This window comes from Mirounga angustirostris, unplaced genomic scaffold, assembly GCF_029215605.1.
Source record: "Mirounga angustirostris isolate CCGP_5_RB_7025 unplaced genomic scaffold, mMirAng1.0.hap1 SCAF_13, whole genome shotgun sequence".
In the NCBI taxonomy this organism is placed as follows: domain Eukaryota; kingdom Metazoa; phylum Chordata; class Mammalia; order Carnivora; family Phocidae; genus Mirounga; species Mirounga angustirostris.
The window spans coordinates 8,199,178-8,226,376 of NW_026991721.1; the positions used below are offsets into that span (position 1 = coordinate 8,199,178).

At 58.7% G+C, this 27,199-nt stretch overlaps 3 protein-coding genes across 4 annotated transcripts in view; 1 reads left to right on the top strand and 2 right to left on the bottom strand.

Moving 5' to 3' along the window:
* The window catches only part of MACROD1 (mono-ADP ribosylhydrolase 1), a 147,935-nt gene extending 141,623 nt beyond the window's left edge, over positions 1-6,312 (top strand). The window contains 7 exon segments of the mRNA XM_045893433.3: positions 4,163-4,279; positions 4,750-4,871; positions 5,012-5,042; positions 5,260-5,333; positions 5,622-5,703; positions 5,801-5,836; positions 6,005-6,312. Of these exon segments, the coding sequence (XP_045749389.1) occupies positions 4,163-4,279; positions 4,750-4,871; positions 5,012-5,042; positions 5,260-5,333; positions 5,622-5,703; positions 5,801-5,805 (431 nt within the window). The 3' untranslated portion in view covers positions 5,806-5,836; positions 6,005-6,312.
* A 158-nt stretch (positions 6,313-6,470) lies between these two features.
* Positions 6,471-14,238, bottom strand: OTUB1 (OTU deubiquitinase, ubiquitin aldehyde binding 1). Of its 2 annotated transcripts, none has more exons than XM_045893436.3 (7): positions 14,117-14,238; positions 12,404-12,465; positions 12,043-12,141; positions 8,289-8,407; positions 7,947-8,031; positions 7,628-7,822; positions 6,471-7,540 (listed from the first exon to the last, which is right to left on the bottom strand). In XM_045893436.3, the coding sequence occupies exons 1-7, from the start codon at positions 14,172-14,174 to the stop codon at positions 7,343-7,345; spliced, it is 816 nt and encodes a 271-aa protein (XP_045749392.1). In that variant the 5' UTR covers positions 14,175-14,238; the 3' UTR covers positions 6,471-7,342. The 2 variants fall into 2 exon arrangements, with proteins under 2 accessions (XP_045749392.1, XP_064432328.1); XM_064576258.1 differs by lacking the exon at positions 14,117-14,238 and adding an exon at positions 13,566-13,751.
* Positions 14,239-20,851: 6,613 nt separating this feature from the next.
* On the bottom strand, positions 20,852-22,740 carry LOC123857032 (cytochrome c oxidase subunit 8A, mitochondrial). Its single transcript, XM_045893437.2, has 2 exons — positions 22,548-22,740; positions 20,852-21,190 (listed from the first exon to the last, which is right to left on the bottom strand). The coding sequence occupies exons 1-2, from the start codon at positions 22,659-22,661 to the stop codon at positions 21,095-21,097; spliced, it is 210 nt and encodes a 69-aa protein (XP_045749393.1). The 5' UTR covers positions 22,662-22,740; the 3' UTR covers positions 20,852-21,094.
* Positions 22,741-27,199: the final 4,459 nt, after the last annotated feature.

Here is a 27,199-nt window from a genome sequence, read left to right on the forward strand (position 1 = left end):
CACTGAATGCTCACGCTAAATGGGGCAGAGGTGCTGTTACCCTGTAGAGGGGGGAAACAGAGGCACGGGGAGAGGAAGTGACTTCCCCAAAGCCACCAGCAGGCTTGTAGGTGGGATTTCTGGGAAAAGAAATCCCAGAAGGGGACACACAGCGGGCCAGACCCACAGGGAAGCGGAGAGGAATGGGGGAGGGGGGGCCAGCCCAGGGCCCATCAGGGTCTCTTGCCCCCTGGCAGGGACACAGCTGCCCCCCTCTCCCCCAGGCCACAGGCATCCTCATGTTCCTGTAAATAATTAATTAGCCCCTGCTTGCTTGTTTGTTTAGCATGAGGAATGCTCCCCCACTGAGACGCATTTATTGCTGAATAAATTTAAATATCTAATCTTCCCTTCATGAATATTACAGCACCCTAATAGCCGCCAACATCTCCTAAGCGCCTTGGCAAATGGCCCCCATAGGAGCCTGCCTGCTGTCGGCCTCTGCGGGCTCTGGGGGCTCTGGGAGGCCCTGGCTCCAGCCCCTGCTGCTCCCGGGGGCCTCCTGACCCCCCAAACCTCCTAGGAAGGGGCGGGGTGTGAGCTGAGGCCCCCCCAGGCCCCTTGCAGGTGTGGAGGCCACACCAGGGCCGGGGCGGGGGGGACACAGGAGGGCTGCAGGGCTGCTGTGGCTGAGCTCATTTAGGGGAAGAGCCTGGGAGCAGGGGCGAAGCTGGTGGGGGACCCACAGGGCCCCCAGGCAGGAGCAGCATCTGACGAGCTCAGGCCAGGACAGAAGAGGTCCGGGAGGCAGGCGGACCGTCTCCAAGGCAGCCTTGCTGGACAGCGGTGCCTAGTGGTTGGCAGCATGGGGACGGCTGAACAGTCACATGGGATGAGGGACCCCAGACCATGGGGCAACCAGAGTCCCCAAAGTCCCTCTGTCGGGAGGGCGATGTGTTGACATGGAGAGGGGGACAGGAGCCCTGCTGCAGGGAAGAGGGGTGTGCAGACAACAGGCCGAGTTTGCGCAAGGAGGCAGGGGGAGGCAGCCAGCCAGGATGGGAGGGAGGTTGGGGGGGCCCGGAGAGAAAGCCTTCTATGGTCCTAGAGGAAGTAGAACCGTCCAGCTGTGTGACCCTGGGCAAGTCTTTCATCTTCTCTGTGCCTCAGTGTCATCTACTATAAAGCAGGGAAAATAGTAGCACCTCCTAGGGTGGCTGGGAGGACCGACAAGAAGATGCGACCTGCTCAGCACCCGGCAGGTGCCCCAGAAGTCTGTGCGGGCTGGGACTCAGGAGCCAGAGCCTGGAGCCTGAAGGGGGAGCAGGCAGGGGCTGAGGGAGGAGGCAGAGCGGCCCTTAGGGCAGGCTAGTGGGGAAGGGTGCGTTCTGGACCCGGCAGAAAGTCATCTGAGGAAGGCGCCACCCCTGACACGTGGGTCGGGGTCCGTCTCCATGGGAGGGACCCCAGGTTTTCTGCTGACTTGGGATGGAACAGGGGTTGAGTTGGAAGCTTGAGGTTTGTTCGGATGCGGCTAAAGGTCCCAGGGAAGGGATCAAGGGTGAACTGGTATGAATTGGGGTCACCACCCTCCTACTGGGCAGCCCCCAGGTCAGGTGGAAAGGGGGGAGGAGGGACATCTCCCTTGGGTGAGACCCCAGGAAGCCACGTCCTGCGGGCTCTAGGGTTCAGCTTCCCCCCACGGGAGAGGCAGGACAGGGCCGAGGAAGCAGAGCCCGGGAAGCTGCAGTTCACACGGGGAGACAGGCCAGCGGTGACCCTCTGGGCGTGTGGCTAAGGACAGCAGGCTGTGGGTCCCCTCTGGCCCTCGGAGACGGTAGAGCAACCAGGCTGGTGTGGACAGGGAGGGGGCCAGGCAGGAGGGACGAGTCTGTGCTCCGGCTTGTTGGGGAGAGGGTGGGGCAGGGGTGGGGCCCAGGGCCTGTCCCTCATCTCTGCCTGGGGCTGGGCACAGATCCCCTAGGCACCTGCAGGGCAGTCACCCTGGCCTGGATGATGCGGAGGGGGGTGGGGGTGGGGGGGCGCAAGGCTTCTGCAAGCTTGGATTCCCTCCTCCCCCTCATGCCCCCAGGTCAGTCCCAAGGGCCTGGCTGCCGGCCTGGACACCTCTGCAGGAAACATTAAGTCCCTGAAACACAGATCTCACTGAGCTCCACTTCCGCACAGCGTGCACAGCAGGCCAAGGTCGCCTGCGGAGTGCATGGCACCAGGAGATGGCAGGCAGCCGGGTGCCCAGAGGCTGACGCCATCGGGGCAGGGCCGGGAGGCCCCGGCTCAGACCCGTTCCTATGCATACCCCCATATGCCCCGGACGCTCTGGCACCTGCCCGGACACCCGCCTCCCCTCACACTCTCAGGTATACACACGTGGAGCACATTCTTCTGCTGTCACACTGTCCTAAGAGCCAACACGCACGTCACCTTCACCCATGCCGGGCACTGGCTTAAGCACCTTACAGAAATGAACTCACTGAATCCTTCCAAAAGCCCTGTGAGATGGAGGTGTACTATTACCCCAGTTTACAGATGGGGCAGTTGAGGCCCAGAGAGGTTAAGTGATATGCTCTAGGCCACACATCTGTGACTGGCAGAGCCGGGACTAGAACCCAGGCTGCCCAGCTCCCCAGGCCCCATTGTTGCGGGAGGCGCAGGGTGGTCACCCGGCACCTCACCCAGAACGGACCCACTGCTCGGGGACACTGTGTAGTGCAGGCTGCACGCCCACTGAGTGCCACCTGGACCCGTAGCTCAGGGGCCCTGCCTTGGGTGCCACTCTCCACCCCCTCCCATGGCCCCCCCACCCTTACCCCTCCCTGCACAGGAGAGGAGGGGGCGGGACCTAACCCCAGAGGCCCTCCCAGGGTTCCCCCAACTCCCCTACCCCAGCCGTCCCACCCCCGGGATGCTCTGGGAAATCGCCTGGTGCCCGCTCCAAGTGAAGTCACGAAATTAGGTTTAATTGGGCCCCACAGGGCACAAAAGAAAAGAGAAGAAAGAGGGGGGTGGTCCAGCTGGTGTCCCTGGACCTGTGCCAAGACACTGGGGGTGGGGTTGTGATGGAGGAGGAAGGGCCTCTGTTTGCGCGTCTGCAGAATGGAGAAATGGGGGTGCTTTCCTGCCGCTGGTGCCGAAGGAGCTCCTGGCACGAACCCCGGGGTGCCATGGGAGCTAGGGAGCGGCCAGCGGTGGGTCACGTTCTCCTGGCCACGGTGCCAACCCCTCCCCTGAGGAGGGGTCACTGTGGCTGTTTTCCAGATGAGGCCGTGGACTCCTAGGGGAACGGGGTGTCCCCACTGGCACAGCGGACGAGAGCCGAGCCCCGCCTTTCCCGCCGGGGCCGCTCGGGCTGTGGCGCCTGGGTGAGATCGGGCTGGAGGAGCGTCTCGGGCGCGTTTATCTGGGCCCGCGTCCCCAGGGTCGCTGCCGAGGCCCCGGAGCCGCCCTCAGAGAAACAAGCCCAGGCCCGCCCCAATTAAGCCGGATGCGCTAACGAGGCAGCGCGCTAACGAGCAGGGGCGCGCGCCCGGATCCACCTGCGCGGCCCCGTCCACCTCCCCGCGTGGCGCACGAAGGGGCTGGAAGACCCAGGCTCCGGGCCCAGAGCGCACCTGCCACTTGTAATGGGGTGACCCCAGTTTCTTCATCTGTGAAGTGGGTCCTAGAGTTTGCCGCGGCCGCGAGCAGCCTCGCCTTGGGATGGGATGCGCGGTGCCTGTCGGCGCCCCCGGGCTCCTCGGGCGGAGGCGGCCAGTGGTCGCGGCCCCCGCGGTGCTTCCGGGCCAGAGCCGGGAGGGCGACCTTCCCCTGGGCCAGGCTAGGGTGGCGGTTCCTGCCGCCGCGGACCCCGCCTAACGGAGCCACCCCGGCAGCGGGAGGCCCCCGCCCGGCGGGGAGCGAGCAGGGCGGGCCGGGCGCGCCCCCTGCCGGCCGCCCCGCGCCAGCGGCCTGCCCGGGCGCCTGGGCCGGGCCAGTGGGGGCGGCGGGCATCGCGAGCGGCTGGAGGCCGCGGGAGGAGGCGCGGCGCCGGGTGAGCCCTGGCACAGCCGAGGGGGTGCGAGTAGTCTGTGCTCGGGCCTCCGCCTTCTCCTCTGTAAAACGGGCTCAGGCGTGAGGCGGGGAGCCTCACGGCTCACCCCACGGCTCACTGCCTCCTGCCCTGCAGTGGACGGCTGCATCCACCGCGCTGCCGGACCCCTGCTCACCGACGAGTGCCGGACCCTGCAGAGCTGCGACACCGGCAAGGCCAAGATCACCGGCGGCTACCGGCTGCCGGCCAAGTGTGAGTCCCGCCCCCCCGCCCCCCCTCCTGTGGGGCGCAGACAGGGCACCTTGTGTAATTACGGGGCTAGGGCAGCAGCCCCCACAGAACTGCTGGAGGCCTCCTCAGGGGTCCCTTCTTCACCTTTAGTGCCGGGAGCCGGCCCCTCCTCGCACGCGCCGGGACGCGGGTGGCGGGAGGGGAATGCGTGGAGCCGGGGAGGGGAAGAGCTGAGGGGGCAGTGTCTTGGCTCACCCCCTCCGCCCCACGTCTCGGCCGGGTCCATACAGATGTGGGGAGGCGGCCCAGCGCGGACCTGCCTGTCTCTATGGAGGAGCGCATTTGAGCTCGAGGGCACACATGGGCGGGGCACTCCTAGAACTTGGGGAGAGGGCCTGTTTCCTGTCCCCTCCAGGGCCCAGGCCGGCAGGGGGAGAAAGCCTCTGACCTCTTGGGGACCCCGGCTGGTCTGACGCCGTCGCCTCCCGTAGATGTCATCCACACGGTGGGACCCATCGCCCACGGAGAGCCCAGCGCCAGCCAGGCGGCCGAGCTCCGCAGCTGCTACCTGAGCAGCCTCGACCTGCTGCTAGAGCATCGGCTCCGCTCCGCGGTGAGGGGGGGCCGGGCGCCAGGCGGGGGTGGGGGCGGCCTGGAACCGGGGGAGGAAGGCGCCCCCGGAGGCGGCGGGCGGGAGGCGGGCGGAGAGTGACCCTGTCCCCAATTCCCTCTCACCTCCCGCGCCCGCCACAGGCATTCCCCTGCATCTCCACCGGCGTGTTTGGTGAGTTGGGGCCGGGGGGGCGGGGCGCGGAGGAGGGGGCGTCTAGAAGGGGGCGGGGCCGGGCTAGGAAGGGGGTGGGCCCAGACGCAGGGAGGGGCCTGGGCGGGCGGGGGGGAAGGGGTGGGGCAGAGCCGGGTGGGTGGGGCTGGGCGGGTCCCAGGGCGGCGAGGGGGCGGGCCAGAGCCCCGGACTCACTCCGGCCCCGCCGGGTCCCCAGGCTACCCCAGTGAGGCGGCGGCGGAGGTGGTGTTGGCCGCGCTGCGCGAGTGGCTGGAGCAACACAAGGACAAGGTGAGTCCGGGGCCCAGTCAAGGGGATCAGACGGGGGCGCGGCGGGGAGGGGGCGCCGCACCCCGGCTCCGCTGACCAGCCCTCGATGCATCCCCTCCCCTTCCCTCGGGACCGGTTTACTCTCCTGAGCCCAGGGCGGTGGGGTGCACACCGTGAAGCCCTTCTGTGAGGGTCTTTGGGCCCCTCCAGAGCAAGGCAGGTGAAAACCTGCAGCGGTGGGGGCAGCGATAAGACCACACAGCCAGGGTGGGGCGGCCCCCCGCCCAGGCTGAGCAGACCCTGGCGCAGGTGGACCGGCTCATCATCTGTGTGTTCCTGGAGAAGGATGAAAGCATCTACCTGCAGCGGCTCCCCCACTACTTCCCAGTGGGTGAGCACCCCCCCATCCCCCCGCGCCCGCGCTGAGTCGGCCCCTGCCCCTCCCCCACCTGCCCCAGGGTAGGCTCTCACTGTCCTCTGCCTTCCAGCCTGACGGCACCCGCCGCCCACCCTGCCCAGGACTGGTAAGCAGGGCCTGGCCCGCCATGTGGCTGCCCACTAACCCGCCCACTAACACACGGGCTCACCTCCCTGCCCCCGCTCACCCCCACGCAGGAAACCCAAGAGGGCAGCCTGGGAGGCTGGGGGAAGCCCAGGGCCCACACTCCCTGACCGTTCTGCTCTGCCCACAGACTCGCCTGGGCCTACTGGACCTCGCTCCCAGCTCTAAGAGGTCCCCGAAGCCTGCAGCTGGGCCTGGGCCCCCAGTTCTTTCCCTCAGCCCCCCAGGAGCCTCCTAATAAAGACCACCCTTGGGGCGCCTGGGTGGCTCAGTCGGTTAAGCGGCTGCCTTCGGCTCAGGTCATGATCCCAGGGTCCCCAGGATCGAGCCCCCCATCGGGCTCCCTGCTCGGCGGGGAGCCTGCCTCTCCCTCTCCCTCTGCCTGCCTCTCTGCCTACCTGTTCTATCTCTCTGTCAAATAAATAAATAAAATCTAAAAAAAAAAAAAAAGACCACCCTTGCTGCGGCGGCTAGTCCGAGTGCTGGCTGGGGAAGGAGGCGCAGCCCTGAGGCGCGGACAGGTGCCTTCAGCTTCAAGGGGCTGGCGAGCGCGCTTGGTGGCGGGGCGGGCGGAGGCACGGGCCAGACGGCAGAGGTGGGCAGCAGCACGTCACATTTATTGAGGGCCTGCCCCCAAGGAGCTCACAGCCTGGGGGCCAAGACCCCGCATGTGCTGGGGGAGGGGGAAGAGGTAAAGGCAAAAAGGAAGGCAATGCAGAGACAGTGTGGCCGGAGCAAAGGGGGTGCAAAGCAGGGAGGGGGAGGGCTGGGGGAGGAACGGCAGCCTGGCAAAGCCCTGCCTAGACCTGGGGTACCATGGACCAAGCACCGGCTTGAAGGCCGCCCCTCCCCAGCCAGGTTGGTGCCACCCCAGCTCCTCCCCCTGCCCTGAGCCAGGTCCCCCAATGTCAGCCCTCCACCCAGGACTGGACCATGCAGAGCCCTGATGGGAGGGCAGGCAGCTCAGGTCTGGGGACCCTGACCAGGACAGCAAGGTGGAGTCAGGGCCTAAGGGGGAGCGGCCTGCAGCCTGGGCAGTCCTAGGTCCCTGGGCAAGCCCCCCGGGGAACCGCCAAGATTCTCGTGGAAGCCCCTGGGCCGGCTAAGGAGGGGAGGGAGATGGGTGCCTGAAGAGAAGGGAGCAGCTCACCAAGGGGGGTCCCCAAGAGGCCAAGCCCCCTCAAAACTGCTCCTGGTGGGGAGGCTCGGGTGTGGACAGGTGGAAGGCCAAGAGGAACCCACCTGGGGGAGGGCGGGGACAGCCGGACACACAGCAGCCGGGCAGGCGGCAGAGCAGGGACACGCACACACGCGGCTCACCACCAGCATCCCCTTTAATAAAATGTGGAAGGTTGCGTGACGGGGAGGGGGGTGAAATATGACCATTTACAACCACAAAAAACCTCTGTACATGTCTAGTGCCTGGCAGAGGGGAGGGCAGGCGGGGCAGCGGCGGGCGGGGCCAGCCCTATTTGTAGAGGATGTCGTAGTGTCCGGGCCGGTACAGGAGGTACACCTTGGGCTCGGAGCCCTCGGGAAAGATGTGCGGGTTGGTGGTGCCGCCCTCGCCGCGGTCCATGTACTCCACCTGGATGGAGACGCTCAGGGCCTGCGCCAGCGCGATGATGTGGATGTGGTCGCTCTCCTTGCACATGGGCTCCACCTCCTGCGGCACAGGCGGGGGGTGGGGGGGTGAGGGCCCGGGGGTCAGCGCTCCCCCCACCCCGAGGCGAGAGAGAAAGGGGGGCAGCACCTGCTGACAGAACTCCTTGACCGTCCGCCCCCCCTCGATGAAGTGCTCGAAGAACTTGCTCTCCCGCTGCAGGTAGCCCGACGTGAGCAGCCGCAGGTACACCACCAGGTAGTCCGAGGTGCTCTGGTCGTTGAAGGAGGCCAGCAGGTCGGCTACGGAGGTCTGCTTCTCCACCTGCTCGATCAGGTCCATGAACTGCCACCCACAGGGCACAGAGGGTACAGCGAAGGAGGAGATGGGTGAGCCCTGCCGCCGCCAGGCCACCCCACCTCCACCCCGGCCGAGGGGGGGGACAGGGGGGAGGGGCAGCCGGGCTCACCGTGTTGTGGAAATCCTCGATTGTGAACTCGGTGAAGCCCTGGGACACCAGGTCCTCTTTGCTCTTGGCAGACACGGCCTTAAACCTGTGGGTGGGTGGGCAAGGGAGGTGGGCATGGGCTGGCCGGGCAGTGGGGAGGCGGGCCCAGAACTGGGGAACCGGCCAACACGGCGGCGGGAGGGGGGCATCCCCAGCTCAGAACGGAACACCAGAGCAGAAGCCCGGCCGGCGTCGGGCCTTAGTCGGGGGCTGCACCCCCTAGTCCCTGAGAGTGGGAGGGAGCCCTGAGCGAGGAAGCCCCGTGTGGCGCTCCTGGAACCCCGCTGCGCCCACCAGCCTCACCGCTGCAATTCCTTGCTGTCGTCCAGCAGCGCCTCCAAGTGCGAGAATCCGAAAGCTCGGTAGAAGCAGTTTCCGTCGGGCCTGGTCTTGCGGATGTATGAGTACTTTTTGTGGAGGTCCTGCAAAGAGACAGCCCCCACCCGCCCCACCCCCAGGGTGCCTGTCAACCTCAGGCCAGAACCAGGGTGGGCCAGGGGAACCCTCCCTGCCCCCGACAGAGGTCATACCACAGCAGGGACAATGGAGCTCCCAGCAGCCACCTGCCATCCTTGGCCGCGGACTCCAGGAATGGGAGTCACTTCGTGACCCACTGGCCGGAGCCCCAGCAGCCTCAGGACCCTGGGACTCAGGCACACACGGGCTGCTGGGGGCACCAGTGTCCTCACCAGCCCCGGGGCATGCCAGGCTGCTGGGCCCACGGGGCTATTTCTTCCTAAAAATGGGCAAACGGATCCGTGCTGGTCCGACACAGCTTTTCCAGAGAGCAGTCTTTCAAACCATGTGAGCCCAGGGAAACAAGTCAGGATGGGGCTGCAGGGCTGGGCTCCACAGGGCAGTCCCCACCAGGGACACAGCCTCCCAGGCCCCTACACCCGGCCCTGCCTGCTCACAGGCCCCTGCTCTGGCCCAGCTCTGCTTCCCTCCCCACACGCAGTGCCATTTCCTCCGTCTGGCCAACCTCCCCCACGCATGTGCCGAGCAGGCCTCCCGCATTCTCCTTAACCCCCTACCCACCTTCCCAGTGACCTCGCTTCCTTCCTGAGGACTTTCACGGAGAACCTGAGCCCTGGCCAGCACACCCGCCGCAGCCTTCTCTCCTGCTCCCCGGAGGGGCTGAGGCTCCACTGGGCCCCCCTCTGGTCCGCCTGAGAGCCGGTCCCCTCCCTTGGACTCAAGGACATTGTTCCAGGAAGCCTCCCCCTCCCTCCTGCATCATCAATTTTTCTCTCCCTACTGGTTTAGACTCATCAGCATACAAACACAAGGCTAGTTCTTGCTTAAAAAAATCCTCTGCTTCACATGAATTCCTTTCCAGCTACCACCCCATTTCTCTCCTTTATAGCGAAACTGCTCTGGCCGTCGTCTGTGCTCACAGTCTCCATTTCTCTTCCACTAACTCAACCCAAGCGGGCTTTCACTCTAGTCAAGGCCATGCCTGCCTTTCCTCAATCCAAGGGCCAAGCCTACTCCTCCCCAGACTGGCCGCTCCGCACAGCATTCACCATGAGGAGAGGGGATGCCTCCCACCACATGACCCCCCCACCCCCACCCCCCCCACCCCCACCCTCCTCGTCCATACTGTCCCTCACACAGCTTGTAGGCCCCAGCCTCGCCGTGTCCTCCTCGTCCTTTCAACCTGTGAGGGTCAGGGCCGCCACCAAACCACCCAGCACCCTTCCTCAAGACACCACGCGTCACCTGCACACCACACCCCCATCCACGGCACCTGCCATGGGAAGGGCACCACCCCGCTCAGGCCTGGGACAGCTTCCACGGGTCAACCGCACTCACTCCCGTACCACCGCTGCTCTTGGGATTCCAATAGCCCCAAATGTACCTCTCCACCTGCCCCATCTCCACCGTCAACTCCCACTAACTCCCATCCAAGTGTCTCCACTGCTTGTCCTGTCTGAGCTGCCCAGCCCGATGGGGCGCGTCCTGACCCCCACAGGCCCCCTCTCCTCACAGCCCACCCCTGGGGCAACTGCAAGGCGCGGCGGCCCCTCAGCTGTTCAAACCAAAACCTGTCCACCGCCCACAGCCCCTGCCCACCCCCCGCCCCCCGCCCCCGCCAATCCAAGGCAGATCCAAAGGCTTCAATCCACCAAGTCTCTTCTCCACGGCTTCTCACTACCCTCTGGCACTCCGGTCCCAGTCACCCCCTCCTCCAGGCCTCCTCCCAGGTGTCCCTGCTCCAGCAGCCAGAGGAACCAGAGAAACCTGCTAATACTCCTCTCGCTGGCCACGTGCCCGTCTCCCAGCCCTCCTGCTCCCCCGCGCTGCTCCAGCCACAAACCTCCAGCGCACCTCACCCCACCTCACCCCGGCCTCAGCCTGCCCCGCTCCACCCACCCCCACAGACTACTCCCCTGCTGCTTTCAGTCTGTCACTCCAACGCCACCCTCTCAGCGAGGCCTTCCACCCACCCTCCCACTCCCTCTCCTTTCCCTGCTTTACTTTTCTCCAGAGCACTTACCGCCTTCTGACATCTACACCCCAGGTACCTCTGCCTGATTCTCCGTCTTCCCACTAGGACACGGGCTTTGTGGGGGCAGGAGCGTGTCGGCTGCACTCCTCACTCGGCCTCTGGTACCTAAAACGGTGCCTGGCCCACACCATGTGCTCACAAATGGCCATCACATCACACGATGCATACGAAGAGCCCAAATCGTTGTAGCTACCGGAAAAGCTACTAGAATCATTCCGAGCACTTACCCTGTGCCAGGCCCTTTGCTGACAGCCAGTGCCCACTAACCTAAATCCTCACAGAGGAGCAGATCACCCAAGTCTGCTTGGGCTCTGCTGTCCAGGCTTAGGATCCAGGCAGAGGTGGGCTGAGGCCCAGCACAGAGTAGGGCTGTGGGGGCACTAAGGCAGACTTCCTGCACAGACAGAACACAGTGGACACTCGGACATGTGCTGAATGACTCAGCAGGAAGAACAACAGAGGCTCCAAGAAATTCAGCGTGTTGCCGAAAATCACAGCCAGAGTGAAGCCAGAACTTGAACCCAGGTCTGTCAGGCCCCAAAGCCAGTGCCTTCAGCGCTCTACAGTGCTCTTGAGCAAGGGCTGTTAGGTGTGGGTCACTCTGAGCAAGGGCTCAGAGTAGAGACCAGGCCACTGGATCTGGCCCGCGGGTGTGCCGTTGGATCACACAACATTTTACTTTTGAACTAGCTGCCTACTGTCAGAAGTTAGGATCATTATTTCCAGCTTACAGTGGAAATCACGTCAAAATCATTATTTCCAGCTTACAGTGGAAAAACAGATCCAGAAACAATGGAGCAACAGGCAAGGACACTCCTATTTGCCCCCGGGGCTTCCGCTCCCTGGTGCCGGCTGACGCCCTGTGGTGCCCTGTTCACCACCTAACCCGGCCCCCTTCCATCACCTACCTCCCTGGCCCCCAATATGGATAACCCCAAAGGCACCTCCTTTCAGGTGGAAGGTTCTAAGCATCTCTGATCTTGGGGTGGGGCAGGGAGATAACATTTACTAAGCCCTCAGGCTGTGCCCACTGGACACTACACATACCCACTGTCCCCGCTCCCAAAGAGAGTGAGTGGTTAAGGGTCTCACCTCAGGCTGAGAGAGAGCCCGGCCTTGCACAGGTCCACAGGTCCCTCTGCCCCAGTGCCGCCTACCCCTCACAAAGATCCCAGAGGCAGGCACAGGACTGGCCTCTCCCAGCCGCTCAGCCCCTACCCAGCCTGCACCAGGCCCCACAGGCATCATCTCCCTCCCTCCCCGCCGCAGGGCAGATACATTCTTTATTCTGATTTCACAGCAGAGGACCCCACAGCTCAGAGACCCTGAAGGACCTGCAGAGAATACAGCTGCTGTATGGCAGAGTCAGGATATGAATCAAGGTCTTTTCAGTTCCCGAGTCTGCACACTTGAGAACCAGCGACCAGAGGGCTACCCCAACATGCTACCCTCTCTGAGGTCCCGCCAGCAAGGAGTGGGTCTGAAGCAGGCACACTCCTGCCCCTACCCCCAGGGCTCTTCCTGCCCCCTCAGCCAGGCTCCCACCTTGATCTTCTGTTGATAGATGTTGTCATCCTCAGCATACTCCTTGTACAGGACCGAAAGCTCCAGGCGCTCCGAGACCAGGGGGTTCTGCACAGCAATCTGCAGGGAGGGAGGAAACCCATCACGCTCTGGCACGCAGATGGAGTGACCCACACCTAACAGCCAGAACACCTAAAGGCGGAGAGCTGGAGCAATCACCCAGGGGCACAGTGACACCCCCCCACACGCCCCGCCCCTCCCCAAGACATCCAGTACCTAGCACAGCTCGGAGAGGAGGAGGCTTCCAAAGTAGAGATAAACAATAGGCCTCAGGCCCAGGCTATGCTTCCCCACAACAGGGCCACTGGCCACAGCCCCTCACCTCTTGCTGAATTCGGTCCTGCTGAGCCATGATGGCTTCATCATAAGCAAGACAGTTAACACCTGGAAGAAGGAAGCAAGCCAAGGATTACAGTGGGCCCTAGCTATCTCCACGCCAGGCAGCTGGGCCAATGACAAGAGCAGCCAGGACCAGGAGAGCAGGCATGGAATCTGCAAGTTTGCATTTAACACTCTGCTCTACCCCACCGGTCTTGGCAAAGTCCTTTCCCTCCCAAGCCCTAGTTTTCTCATCTTTAAAATGAGGGGGCAAAGGTGTGTCCTGCCCCAAGGTGTACTCATTCAGCTCTAACACCCCCCCGCCCCCCACTTTCTAACATCAATTCCCAGCAGCCTGAGAACGCTCTGGGGCCAGGCAGGGTCTCTTGGGGAAAGTAAGATGAGGCGGAGTTCCCGGCTGAAGGAGAGCTTCCCATAAGCCGGCACTTTACTTGATCACACCCTTCCTCCTTCTGCTGTGCTGGGTTTTCTTAATGCCCATTTTACAGATAACAAACGCAGACTGGTGAAGTAACTTGCCCAAGGTCGTAACTATCGAAGACCTGTGCTCAAACCCAGGTGTGCCTAATTCTAAAGTCTGAGCTCTTTACCACAATCTCTCTCCTCCACCACCTCACTGCAGAGGCCTTTCCTCAGCTGTAAAACGGGGCTACGATCACCACCCTTCTCCTCTCCTCGCTGCAATGTCAAGAGGAAGACGGGTACCTTGAAGGCATACTGTTAAGTGTTCATCAGTGAACCTGTGGACCCCACCCTCAACAGCCACTGGTGAGGAGCCGGACCTGAAATTCTGGTCCTTGCTCGCTCTTATGTGATCTTGAGCAAGTCTCTTCTGGGGGCCTGCGACTCCCAGCATCCAGTCTCTCAAGAGTGCGGTTAGAAGGGGGTGTGTGCTAAATGACTTTTAAGGTCAATCCTTTTGAGCCGGAGCATCCCAATCCTCAGCTGGGCTCTGACCCATCCCTTACACTGCCCTGCAACAGAGCTGTCCCTCCCACTCAAGTGACCTACTCGGTCCCCGCGGCCTAACCACGGGTGAAAAGGGAGAGGGCGGCACCGTTTTGAAAGGTCCACCTCCAGAGGTCTAAGAAAGCAATGCCCAAGCAGGAGGAAACAGGCTGCAAAGCCAGAAGAGGGGGCTCTACCGGAAACGAGGGCTGCAGTCCTCAGAGGCACACAACGCGGCCGCTCACAACCCCCGGCCGCCGGCTGCATCCCGAGCGGCCCGCCCAGTCCTTTGTGCTCCGCGGCCCGGCGTAAGTCGACGCCCTGCCGGGCGTGGGCTGCTCTGGAGAAGGCGGGCGGCCAGGCCCCGGTCTATAGGCCCCGGCCTGACTGCAAGGACTGGGGCGGGAGGGCTGGGGACCCGGGAGCCGGGCGGCCGGCGCGGAGGGGCTGGGCGGGGGGCGGGGCGGCCCAGGCCCCGCCCCGGGCGCGCGCGAAGGGAAAGAGCCGCGGGCCTGCGCCCGCCTCGCTCGCTCGCTCGCCCGCCGGCCCAGCCAGCCGGGGGTCGCGGCGGCGGCGGCGGCGGCTCCTTCCATTGTGAGGGGGAGGGGAGGCGGCGGCGGCGGAAGAAGGGGCCGTCGGTGCGTTTCGGCCCCGGCCGCCGGCGGCCCCGCCCCTAGCCTCCTCGGGAACCGGCGACCCGGCATCGCCCCTGGTAGCCCGGGCCGAATGGCCCTCCCCGGGTCAGTACCTTCGGAGTCGCTGCCGAGCGGCTCCTGCTTCTGCTGCTGAGGTTCCTCCGCCGCCATCTTTAAACAGCGCCGCACTGCCGACCGCTTCCGGGTTAGCAGTTGCCCTCCTCCCGGAAGGGCGCCCCTCCTCGTGGCCCCTCCTTGGCAACGCCCCTAGCGACGGGATCCCCTCGGGCGTCGACACCTGTGGGGCTCGCAGTGCGGTGTGGCTGCCGCCCCGCCTACCCTCCGCCCGCACTCTTGCTGGGCTCCATCTTCCCAATTCCCAAGTTCCCGGTGATAAGAGCCTTCCGGAGCCAATTCAGATTTCTTTTAACTGGGGTTTGAAGCGCGGATTGAGTTACTGAGATGAGTGGGAAGGTGCGGTTAAAATCACCGGAGGCAGCATTGCTGCTGCGGACCCCGGAACTCCTGGCAGCGATTGCAGTGGGGAGAACCTGGCGGTGGAGACGGAATCGTGCTAACAAGGGAGCCCCAGGACATCACCGCCCAGTTCCACGGGGCCTCGCTTCGGAGCGGACTTCGGTGTCCTGTTCCGGCGGGGAGAACATGTCCCTTACGGTCAGGGACAAAGTCTTGGACCTAACTTTGGACTCCGTGCCTTTCTGGTTATTAGAAAAGCAGCCCTCCCCCCCCCCTTTTTTTTGAGTTGATAAAAATGGAAAACATTTGCCAGAGGTTAACTGAGGGGCCGAAGGGAAGTGGATGTGATTGTAAAAAGGATGTGGGAGGGATCCTCGTGAAAATGGAGATGTTCTCGATTTTTTTTTTAAAGATTTTATTTTCTTTGACAGACAGCAAGAGAGGGAACACAAGCGGGGGGAGTGGGAGAGGGAGAAGCAGGCTTCCCGCTGAGCAGGGAGCCCGATGCGGGCCGGCTCGATCCCAGGACCCCGGGATCCTGACCTGAGCCGAAGGCAGAGGCTTAACGACTGAGCCACCAGGCGCCCCAAGATTTTTTTTTTTTAAGATTTTATTTTTAAGTAATCCCTACACCCAATGTGGGGCTCAAACTCACAATCCTGAGATCCAGAGTCTCCCGCTCCACCCACTGGATTAGCCAGGCGCCACACTTTTTTTAAGTAAACTCTACCCCCAAGTGGGGATGGAACTCTCCACCTGGAGATGAAGAGTTGCATGCTCTACCTACTGAGCCAGCCAGGTGCCCCTGAAATGTTCTATATCTTGACTGTGTACGAATATGCTGTACTGTAGTTTTGCGGGTTTTACCTGCCATTGGGGAAAACTGGGCAAAGGGTACACAGGATCTCTCTGTAACCTATGAAAATTGCCTGTGAATTATCCAAAAATAAGTTTAAAGAGTGGCAAGGCCGGGGTGCCTGGCTGCATCAGTCTGTAGAACATGCAACTCGTGATTTTGGGGTTGTGAGTTCAAGCCCCACATTGGGGACAGAGTTTACGTTAAAAAAAAAAAAAGCAGCAAGTCTTAAGTGCTAAAGATGCTGTTGTTTAGAGAAGTTATAGTCTTGACTCAATTTCCCAACTTCTTCATGAGGGGACAGCAGTGTTTGAGCACCTGTAGGAGCTGTGCCTGAGTCCCAGTCAGGCCCCTCAGTTTGTGACAGTACAGGAATGGAATATGACTGAATATTCTCATGAGCTACATGCAGTCCTGAGGTAGGTGCAGTTGGTGCCTGGGCTCACCACCCAGCCCATAGTGGCCTTCTCACAGCAGCTCTACAAATGCCTCATCTGTATTCCAGCAACACTGCAAATTACTATTTATTGGATCATTGAGCCTTGGGGTTGCTTCTAAGCTCAAGAAAGCAAAGGGTCAGGGGCACCTGGGTGGCTCAGTCGTTAAGCGTCTGCCTTCGGCTCAGGTCATGATCCCAGTGTCCTAGGATCGAGCCCCGCGTCGGGCTCTCTGCTCCGCGGGAAGCCTGCTTCTCCCTCTCCCACTCCCCCTGCTTGTGTTCCCTCTCTGGCTGTGTCTCTCTCTGTCAAATAAATGGATATAATCTTTAAAAAAAAAAAAAAATCTTGAAAACTGCTCTAAGACCACTCCATCTCTACTCCCCCATACTTGGACTAGGGAGTCCATGGGGCAGACAGAGACACAGGGAAGCTGGGGTTGGGACTAACGGTCAGGGCAGGAAAACAGCTGCTCTGACCAGTGAGGAGGAATCCCAGTTGTGACCCAGTGCTGGACCACAGTCAGGCTGCCAACACCAAGTAAATACCTCCCTCCCCGGGGTCTTCGACTTAAGAAACAGACCTCAGTGGCTCAGTCAGTTGGGCATCTACCTTTGGCTCAGTCGTGATCCCGGGGTCCTGGGATCTAGTCCCACATGGAGCTCCCTGCTCAGCGGGGAGCCTGCTTTTCTCTCTGGGGCTCCCCTTGCTTGTGCTTTTTCTCTGACAAATGAATGGATAAAATCTTAAGGAAAAAAAAAACAAAACAGACCTGTCCCTTCAATATACAAAAGGACCTGTAAACAAGGGTCCTCTCTCCTACCTGTTCCCCAGCCCTACCATCCCATTAGGCAGAATGGGAAGGAGGGGCAACTGGCTGGCTCAGTTGGTGGAGGGAATGATTCTTGATCTCGGAGTAGAAGGTTTGAACCCCATGTTGGATGTAGAGATTACTTAAAAATAAAATCTTGGGGCGCCTGGGTGGCTCAGTCGTTAAGCATCTGCCTTCGGCTCAGGTCATGATCCCAGGGTCCTGGGATCAAGTCCCGCATTGGGCTCCCTACTCAGTGGGGAGTCTGCTTCTCCCTCTGCCTCTGCCCCTCCCCCCTGTTCATGCTTTCTCTTTCTCAAAAATAAAATCTTAAAAAAAAAGCCAAAACTTTAAAATTTTTTTTAAAAAAAGGAAAGGAAATGGCCAGAGGGAGGCTTTGGCTCTTAATCCAGCCCAGGATGGCCAACTTTTGCCCTGATCTTCTGTATGCTCATTTATTTGGCAGCTAATAACTGTTCTCTTACCCTCATTCTATCGCTTCTATTACTTTTACCATTTTAGGGTTTTGATTCTCTATCCTGAAGCATCTAAAACCCCACACATTCGCCAGGGGTCACTGGCGGAGCTCCAGGCATCTATCTCCCAACCTGCACCCCAGAAATGGTGCGGCCGCTGGCCCCGACTGCGAGTCTTGCGGTGAAACAGGCAGTGCTGGCGCTTGGGTTCCGATTGCTGTCGAATACAGTCAAAGGTGACAAGCAGCAGAGGACTTTATTTTCCACTGACACGACAGACACCGCCTCACAGCCCCGCGAGCGCACACCACTTCCAGGTCTGAAGGATTCTGCCACGTGGAGGGAGAAGAGGCTTCATACCAGGACTCAGACTAAAAGCTCAGCCCCAGAGAGTTTACGAACAGCACAGAGGCTATAGGAGAGAGCTTTCCAGAAGAAAGCCTTCAAGGTGGGCCAAAGATGAGGGCTTGGCAGTCCTTCCTGGGGCAGGCTTGGGAGTTAGGCCTCTGCCCAGGCAGGAAGAGCTGGGGCATGCCAGCCAGCCCCCATGTGAACCTCCAAAGCTCTTGCCAAGGAACCCACGATGGTCCACAGGCAGCCTGCTCCAAAGTCATGATCTAGAGAGGCTTTGTTGGTGCAGAGGCCAGGCTGGTGAGGCTGAGCAGGGCCTGTAGTTTGAAGCGGCTGGCTGGGTTGATACTCGCCTGCAGGATCCAGCCCACCTAAGGCAGAAGGAGGGGTGCAAGCAGAGGAGGGGTGGAGACGGCGAAGGGAAAGCCCCCCACCGCCCTCCACCCAGACCCACAATACCCTAACTCCTCACTGGGGTGCTATCCTCCTGTAAATGCCTCACATTCCAGTTCACCTCGGTCTGCTGAGGATCCAGTCCACCGGAGCCGGCCCCTCCCCTGAGAGCCTCAGAGCCCTGGGAGAAGGATGCATGAGTTCCTTGTTGCTGCCGTAACAAATCACCACCAATCTCGTGGCTTAAAACAACATGTAGGACACCTGGGTGGCTCAGTCATTAAGCATCTGCCTTTGGCTTAGGTCATGATCCCAGGGTCCTGGGATCGAGCCCCGCATCGGGCTCCCTGCTCAGCGGGAAGCCTGCTTCTCCCTCTCCCACTCTCCCTGCTTGTGTTCCCTCTCTCGCTGTCTCTCTCTCTGTTGAAAAATAAATAAAATCTTTAAAAAAACAACAAAAAAAAACCCATGAATGTATAATCTTACAGTTCTTGAGGTCAGGGTCCTGGTATGGGTTTCACCGGACTAAAATCAAGGTATCTGCAGGCTGTGTTCCCTTCGGGAAGCTCTGAGAACCTGCTTCTACTCATGCAGGTTGTTGGTAGATCCAGTCCCCTGCAGCTGTAGGACTGAGGTCCCCATGTTCTTGCTGGCTGTAAACCGAGAGCTGTCCCCAGCTTCCAGAGGCCACTGCATCTCTTCACTCATGACTCACTTTCACTATCTTCAAACCCAACAACCATGGGCAGAGTCCTTCTCAGGGGGCATCTCCAAGATATTATTCATCATCTGCTCTTCTTGTCCAACTTAAGGACTCCTGTGATTACATTGGGCCTACTGGATCACCTCCCATTTCAACATGCTTATCATGAATTATACCTGTCAAGTCCAAGGATGAGGACATGGACATCTTTGAGGGGGCATTATTCTGCCTGCCACATCTCTGTTACTTTACAATCATGAAAACTGAGGCTCAGAGAGACTAGATGACTTGCTCAAGATCCTGTAAGAAATGGCCAAGCTAGGCCTCAAACCCAGGCCTCCTCTCAGTACACTTTTCTTGACATTCTAGCATCTACCATGACTGCAGCCTCCCCCAGCCCAGTGGGCACTCCTGGGGCAGATACCTACACCTTCAGACTTGGGATCTAGCAGACATCCACAACACCGACTGATTAAATACTATTTGGGAGTACAAGGAGCCTTGTTTTCTCTGCAGGGAATGGACCCAGGGCCCCAATTTGGTTAGGAATGAGAGAGGGACACTGAAAGATGACCAGATGTCAGACCTAATGGCCACACTGAGGACCAAGGGGAGGATGGGGCATAAGCGTGACAGGTGATTTGCACCTGACACTCTCTCGTCCAGGCCCACATATGCTGCAGGACCCAGCAAGTTGAGGGAGAGCAAGAGCCAGAGTTGCTGATGGGCTCACTGAGGACTTTCTCAGACCAGGCCCCTGAAGGACTTGCCCCTGACCACTGGCTTCCCACCAACCTGAGCAGGGGCTCAAGATGCACAGCTTTGGGCTGGAGTTGTCCCTCTGGGTTCCAGGGGCACAAAAATGGGGGACACCCAATAAGAAGCGTTGGCAGGGCAGTGGAGTTACCATAGAAACGTTCTACTGGTGTCACAATCTTGTCCCATGGCAGCTCCGTGGCCGCCTGTGTCCACAGGAAACCTGAGCCAACCAAGAGCCAGGTAGAAAGTGTGAACAGAAAAGCCGTCCAGAGTGAGGCGCGAGACAGAAGCCCCCGTTGTTTGGGAGGATAGCGCCATGAGGTCCTTCCCCCGCAGACAAGGGCTCTTGAGGTACCTGCCGGTGACTGGTGGATGCCCCTTGCTCAGCTAACCCAGCCTGGCTCTTTAGATCCTACATGGACTGTCCCCCTCCCCTGGCCAGTGGCCCAACCTGCACAACCTCCGGGCACTCTAGGCCCAGACACAAAGGCTGGTTTGTGTGGAAGGAAAGCCTTTTAGGAGGAAGACAACCAACTCCCTACCCCTCAGGGAGGCAGCCATGGGCAGGAGTTGGATACTGGGTCCCACGAGCAATACTCGGGCTCATAAGCATCAGTAGACACCACACGAAAAGGCCAGGAAAGACCAGACCAAGGGAGGGAGGGCAGGATCCACACTCAGCTTCTGTTACCAAATCCAGGAAATACAAGCCCTGTAAAAGAGGGGTTGGGGGATGTGTGTTAACACCCCAGGCCTAAAGCCAGCCACACCCTACCTCAGCTCCACAGGGGACACTGAACCTCTATCTGTTCAGAAATCGCTCGTACCACCCCAGCGGAGCTGCGACCTCCTCCAAAGGTGGGGCCGACAGGTCTGAGCATTCTTCCCAGACACATGCAGTCATTATTCCAGCTCGGTGTGGAACGCTTCCCGTGCCTCCTCCCAGCCAGGGAGACAGCCACAGCCACCCAAGCATCGCTGAGGAAGGGCCTTGGGAATGGAGGAGCAGCAAACGCCCCAAGCCAAGAAAGGGAGGAGACAGGGAAGCAGGCAGGGAGAACAAGGAAGCCAGTCAGTCCTTAGGCATTTGCGGATACAGTACTAAAAGGGGCCCTGGGGCTGACATGACAAAGCAAGGTATGATGAAGTGCCTCCATCTAGGAAGGACAAGAAGCTCCTGAGAAATGGCTGGAGCTCACAACCGAGGAGCAAAAGGGAGGCTGGCCCCACAGAGGGGGCTTCCAGCTGCAGAGCTGGCCCCAGTGAGAAAGATAGACACACAGACATACGCACAGCACAGCCCTGAGCTTGGCACAACCAAGGGAGCTAGATGGGATGAGCGAGAGGCTGCCCAGTGACAACAGGATTTGTCTTCCGCAGAAGCCAGAAAACATTCAAACACAGGAAAGCATGCAAAGGAAGCACCACACCCAGGCAGCAAGAAGAGCTGAGCGTGCATGACCTACCACAGGACAGCCAGCCAGCAGGGACACGCAGCTGGCCAGGTCCTCTTCTCCCCACCCCCGCCCAACACCATCCTCAGCTGAAGTATGGAGGCAGGAGCCCAGGCCAAAGACACGATGAGTTTCTGAAGCAAGGTTTAAATAGACTTTATTGTTACAAGGAGGGCCCTACAGAGTAGGGCCTTATAAACCAATATATGTGGTCCCAGGATGTCACCATGGAGAAATGGAGAGGTCATGACTGCAGAAGAGGTCACTGTAATTGAAGGACATGATCCCGGGAAGACCAGCCAGGGATGCAGCAGACATGATCAGGAGAGGCCAGGGGTGGTCAGGTCACAGGGTGAGGGACAGGACAGCCCCCTTCACTCCCGCTTCTTGTAGCTCTCCAGATGCGACAGGACCCAGCCCGATGGCAGGAGGAAACACAGGAAGCAGGAGGTGAGCCCAACGGCAACATCCTACAGAGCACAAGAAAGAAGGAACCCGCAGAATAAGGATTCCCCCAGGCTCCCCGTAGCCTGAGCAGTCTTCCCAGGCAGCAGAAAACCCCTCTCAGGGAGTCAGGATTCAGGCTCCAGAGGAGGAACACAGCAGATCCAAGGCCCACTCTAGGCCTTGAGGTAAAGGGTCAGATGGGGGGGGGCGGGGACCAGCCTGGGTTAGGATCCAGAGAAATCCAAAAGCGAAGGGACAGAAACAATGATTTAAACCTGTTTGGTCTCTTGGGATCCAGGAACCTTGCACAGGCTGATAAGGTAAAATGCACCTCCCCTTCTTTGCCTTAGAAATTCTCTTCGGGGCGCCTGGCTGGCTCAGTTGGTGGAGCATGCAGCTCTTGAGCTCAGGGTTGTGAGTTCAAGCCCCACACTGGGTGTAGAGATTACTTAAAAATAAAATTTGAACAAACAAAAAAACCAAAAGAACCCCTCTCTTCCCATCTCCTTTCCAGGACTCCTGTTCAACCTCTGAGGCTAGGGATAAGAGACTTTTCACAGCCACCTCCATATTCCCGATAGCAGTTAAGAACACAGCACAACTTGGGAGTTAGACTTGAGTTCAAATTCTTTGCTCCTGAAGGTTTGACTTTTGACAAGTGAATACAGTGCTCCTAAATTTCGGATCCCTTAACCACAAACTAGAGATGATGGCCCTTTGTCCTCAGGGTCCCAGGGACCAGCGCAGCAGTCTTGGTAGTGCCCAGGACGCAGTAGGCACTCAACAGATGCCAGCTACAATTAGGATCACTACCATTTCCGCAATCACAGCGCTCTTCAGGCTCTGATCCTAACTGGGGCCCGCTGACCTGGATTCTCAAGACAGGCCGAGTTCTGCCGCGGAGGCAAATGCATACAAAGCGCCAAACAGGTGAAAGTCATTAAGGGTTAAACTCTCCCACATTTCTGGAAATTACCAAGACCCACCTTCCCTAATAATTAACAGCGGCAACAACCATTATCGTCGCTGACAGGCGTCAGGCACCCCCAGTGAACCAATGAGTAAACAGGCTCAGAGAGAGAGCTAAGGGCTCGAGGCTGCACAGCGTATAAGCGACAGGAATGTGACTGGCAGGATCTGACCCGAGAGCCTGGGGTTGACTGAGCCCCGACTGCTGCCCGGGCACTGTCCCTTTCGTTCGCGCCCTCCTGACACTCCCAAGCCAGCACTGCCGCCCCCCGCTAGGCTGCGGGCCGCGAGGTGCAGGGCACTCTCAGTGCCGCCGAGGTCCAGCGCGCCAGACCGGCCAGCCCCGAACTCGCCGCAGGACCCCAGACTGGCGCGTTGCGTATCCCGCGCCCTTCCCGCCCCACTCCTCACCATGGTCCCGAGCTCCTCCCGCGGAGGCTTGGAATGGATCTGGGCACGCTGCACCGGGAGCCTCCGGGTGAGACCTGCCAGGCCCCTGAGCAGCTGCGCCGTCGACAAAGACATGACCACACGGAATGACGACACTTGCCAGCAATAGCCCAAGGTCAGGAAGTCAAAATGGCGGTGCCGGCCGGAAATTCCGGCGCCGGGAAGGCCCGGAAAGGGCGGCCCGGAAGTCTCCCGGAAATGACGCAAGGACACACCTCCCGCCCGCCCCTGTCAATTTTTGGCGCGTTCCTCGAAAGAGCCAATCGACGCCATCTCACCCCCCCCGATGGGTGGGGTATGGGGGGGCGGCTCTTTCGGTTATGCCCCGCCCCCAATGCCGCCAAGCTTCTTGAGTGACATCCAATCACAAGCCAGAAACGAGGCGACATTCCTGACTCCTCCCTCCATTCATATTCTTAAATCTCTCTATTCAGAAATCCCCCTTCTCCGCCAGGTCTCCGTTATTTCTGGCCGGCACGCCTGACACTAACCTTGTAACTGAACTCTCATTAATGTTACCCTTTCCAATTCCAGTCTCCATGCAGTGGCAGCCAGCCTCTCATCCCCTTCCTTTCTTCTTTCTTTCCTGGCTCCCTCCCTTCTTCCCTTCTTTTTTTTTTTTTTTTTTTTTTGATTTTATTTATTTATTTGACAGAGAAAGACACAGTGAGAGCAGGATCACAAGCAGGGGGAGAGGGAGAGGGAGAAACAGGCTTCCCGCGGAGCAGGGAGCCCGATGCAGGGCTCGATCCCAGGACCCTGGAATCATGACCTGAGCCAAAGGCAGACGCTTAACGACTGAGCCACCTAGGCGCCCCCTTCCCTTCTTTTTTAAACATAAACCAAGTCATACATCTTAAAAAACCTCCAGTGGCTCCCCACTGCTTACTAGACAAAATCCCAATTCCTGGATGTCAATCTCCAGCCTCATCTCTACTACCTACTGCATGCACACCTTCCTCCTTGCTCTTTGATCCTCCCCACCCCCTAGCCTTTTGCTTCTTTGTATCTTATGTTCTACCTAGAACACTTTCACTTACCTCGCCTTCCTCTTTCACATCGACTCCTACTTCCAGGCCTCTGCTTACTGATACAGTCTACTTTATCCGACAAATATTTAATATGCCAGGAACTGTTCCAGACAAGGTGGACAAGGACTCCTTTATCACAGAACTGACATTCCAGAGGGGAGAGACGGACAATAAACAAGCACTTAATGAGAAGCTATCCAGAGTGCTATGATGTGATAGGAAGTGGCGGGGTGACACTGCATCAGGCAGCCTGTGCCATCTTTGTGCCCAGCAGCCCCTGTTTAGCACCACCCACAGGGTCAGTCTCCATCCCTAGACTGGGGGCCACAAGGGCAGAGCATGTGTCTGGTTCACCACTGTCCCCAAAGAGCCTGGCACACATCACTCTGAAAACATTTAGGAATTGCAGGAGACTGAACAGTATTCAAATGGAAAGGGGGTGAGGGGCCAGCCACTGAGCCGGGTCTTACCTGCAACAATCTCATTCCATCTTCACAACAATGTCGTGAGGCAATTGCTATCATTTCAATTTTTTTTTTTTTTTTTTTACAAATGAGGAAATGAGCTTAGACAGCTGGATGATCTGCTCAAGGTAACGCAGCTACAAGGCTGCCTAGCCAGGATTCCAGGGCAGGTCTATCTGCTCTAAAACTCATGCTTTTAACTGTCCCATAAGCTACTGCATAGTGAGTTTCCAGAAGTTCCAGTTTGGACATCGTGGTCAATAGCATCAAAGACTGTGGCAGAGGGTGGGGGTGGGGTGGGGTGAGACGGCAAGATGAGGTAGGGAAACTGAAGGGCCTCCATTTTATTTTTTAATTAATTTAACTTTTTGCAAGGGACTTTATTTTATTTTTTAAATTTTATTTCTTTATTGCTTGTGTTCCCTCTCTCACTATCTCTCTCTCTGTCAAATAAATAAAATCTTTAAAAAAAAATTAAGAGGAGAGAAACAGAGAGAGCATGAGTACGGTGGGGGGTGCACAAAGGAAGAGGGAGAAGCAGACTTTCCACTGAGCAGGGAGCCCAACTGGGGGCTTGATCCCAGAACCCTGAGACCACGACCTGAGCCGAAGGCAGATAGCCAACTAACTGAGCCACCCAGGTGCCCCAAGGGACTTCATTTTAAAACAGCTCTGTCTTGGGTGCCTGGCTGGCTCAGTCAGAAGAGTATGAAACTCTTGATATCAGGTTTGTGAGTTCAAGCCCCACGTTGGGTGTAGAGTTTACTTAAAATATATATATATATATTTAAGGTTTTATTCATTTATCTGACAGAGACACAGCGAGAGCAGGAACACAAGCAGGAGGAGTGGGAGAAGGAGAAGCAGGCTTCCCACTGAGCAGGGAGCCTGATGCGGGGCTCGATCCCAGGACCCTGGGATCATGACCTGAGCCGAAGGCAGACGCTTAACGACTGAGCCACCCAGGCGCCCCTACTTAAAATATATATATTAAAAAAAAAATAGAATGCCTCTGTCTCTGCTGTTTTTTTTCTTCTTCTAGGCCCCATTTCTGAATAAGCCAAAGAAGCTATGTTCCCACTTCAAGGGGAAGCAAGAAAGTTAATCATCTTCTGAGTTTTGTCCTAGGTCCAATACACCTGGTAACACCTAAGAGCCAGATCCCAAAAACGTTCCAGGCCATTAGCTTCCAACAAACCTTGGCTGACACTGGCATCGATACCCCTATCTTTTTTTTTTTTTTTTAAGATTTTATTTATTTATTTGACAGAGAGAGAGGGAACACAAGCAGGGGGAGCGGGAGAGGGAGAAGCAGCCTTCCCACCGAGCAGGGAGCCCAATGTGGGGCTCGATCCCAGGACCCTGAGATCATGACCTGAGCCGAAGGCAGACGCTTAACGACTGAGCCACCCAGGCGCCCCAATACCCCTATCTTTAGTAAGTTATTGGAATAACACCTATTGTTTGCTTGACACTAGTCTTTGATCAGACCGTACCCTGGATTCCTGAAGGAATACGTACCCTAGACCCCTTTGCAATACAAATCCCTAGACCCCTTTCCAATATAAATCCCTACCCTCAGCAATGCCGGGACTTATTCTCCTTTCCTTTCCAAATCTCCCAGACACTCCATCTGCTAGTCTCTACCTGTCACTTACACTATTCAATAAACTGTTTCCAATTTCTCTGGCTCATGTTTGATTTCTCTCCTGTGTGAAGCCAAAGACCCTCTTGGCTGGTTATGTGGGACCCCCGCCCTGGGTCTTTGGACCCATCTGCCTGCATCGAAGAGGCTGGGAAAACAGGAGCTGCAGAGGAAAAACCTCAGCCCCATGGGGAGTGGGGGGGCTCACAGAAAGGTAGCAACGGACCCAGAGTGCCCCAAAGGGCAGACTGTGCCTGAACTGGAGGGATGGGCTCCCAGGCCCTGAGCTACCCGGGACCCTTCTCCACTCCTCCCCACCTCCTCCACCCCTTCATGTGACAATTGTTAGTCCAGCAGTCTCAGCCCAGCCCCACCCCCCAGCTCCCAGGCCCCTTTCCCTCACCCTGCCCCAGGCCTTGGCAAACAGCCCAGGACAGATGCTTCTAAACTTCCCCCCACCACCTCCATCCCAAGAGGCACAGCCTAGGGTCATCAGACACTAGTGACTGTCTGCCACTGAGAGTAGGAGGGGCAGGGACCTCCCTCCTGCCCTACTGGCTTTGTCAAGCCTTTGTCCCATGGACAAAGTAATAATGCCCAGATTAGAGCACAGCCAGCCAAGAGGCCCAAAGATACTTTAGGACGGGCCTTTCTGTGGTTCCCTGGGTTACTCCCTGGGGAACCACACGTTCACCTTCTTGACCACTGGCTGGAGGCAAAGGAGCAGAGGTTTGTGGAGCCGGTCCCTCTGTGCTCTGTTCCAGAGTGATCCGGCTTCTCCCAGAGCAGGGAAGAGGCAGGTGGGGCTTAAGTACTACAACCGAGTCTACAAATCCCAGGGCAAGGTTTGCACCTAGGTCTGCCTTTCGGATTCATACCAACATGTCTGCTTTGGCCCCAGCCCCCCAGGGACCCCTTCCCCAAATCAGGCATTGCAAAACTCCGAGCAACCTGCAGCCACAGACAGAGTGTGGTTGGCTCCCACAGACATAATGTGGAGCAGAAGCAGCAGCTCTGGAGTCACACAGACTGTGTGGTCCTGTTCAAAGCCACTGGGGAGGGGAACAGATGTCAGGTAGTGGGAACCCTGTGGGGAGGAGGGAGGGCAGAGGACCCGAGAGGCCTGCTGGGGCTTCTGGGTGCTGGTGACAAAATCATCTTTACTCTGATAAGACCATCACGAGTGGCTGTCTATTCATGACTTAGGCAAATTTCTGTATGTCTGCTACACTTCAGTTTAAAAAGTTCAAAACAGGGGCGCCTGGGTGGCTCAGTCGTTAAGCGTCTGCCTTTGGCTCAGGTCATGATCCCAGGGTCCTGGGATCGAGCCCCGCATGGGGCTCCCTGCTCCGCGGGAAGGCTGCTTCTCCCTCTCCCACTCCCCCTGCTTGTGTTCCCTCTCTAGCTGTGTCTTTCTGTCTGTCAGATAAATAAATAAAATCTTTAAAAAATAATAATAATAAAATAAAAAGT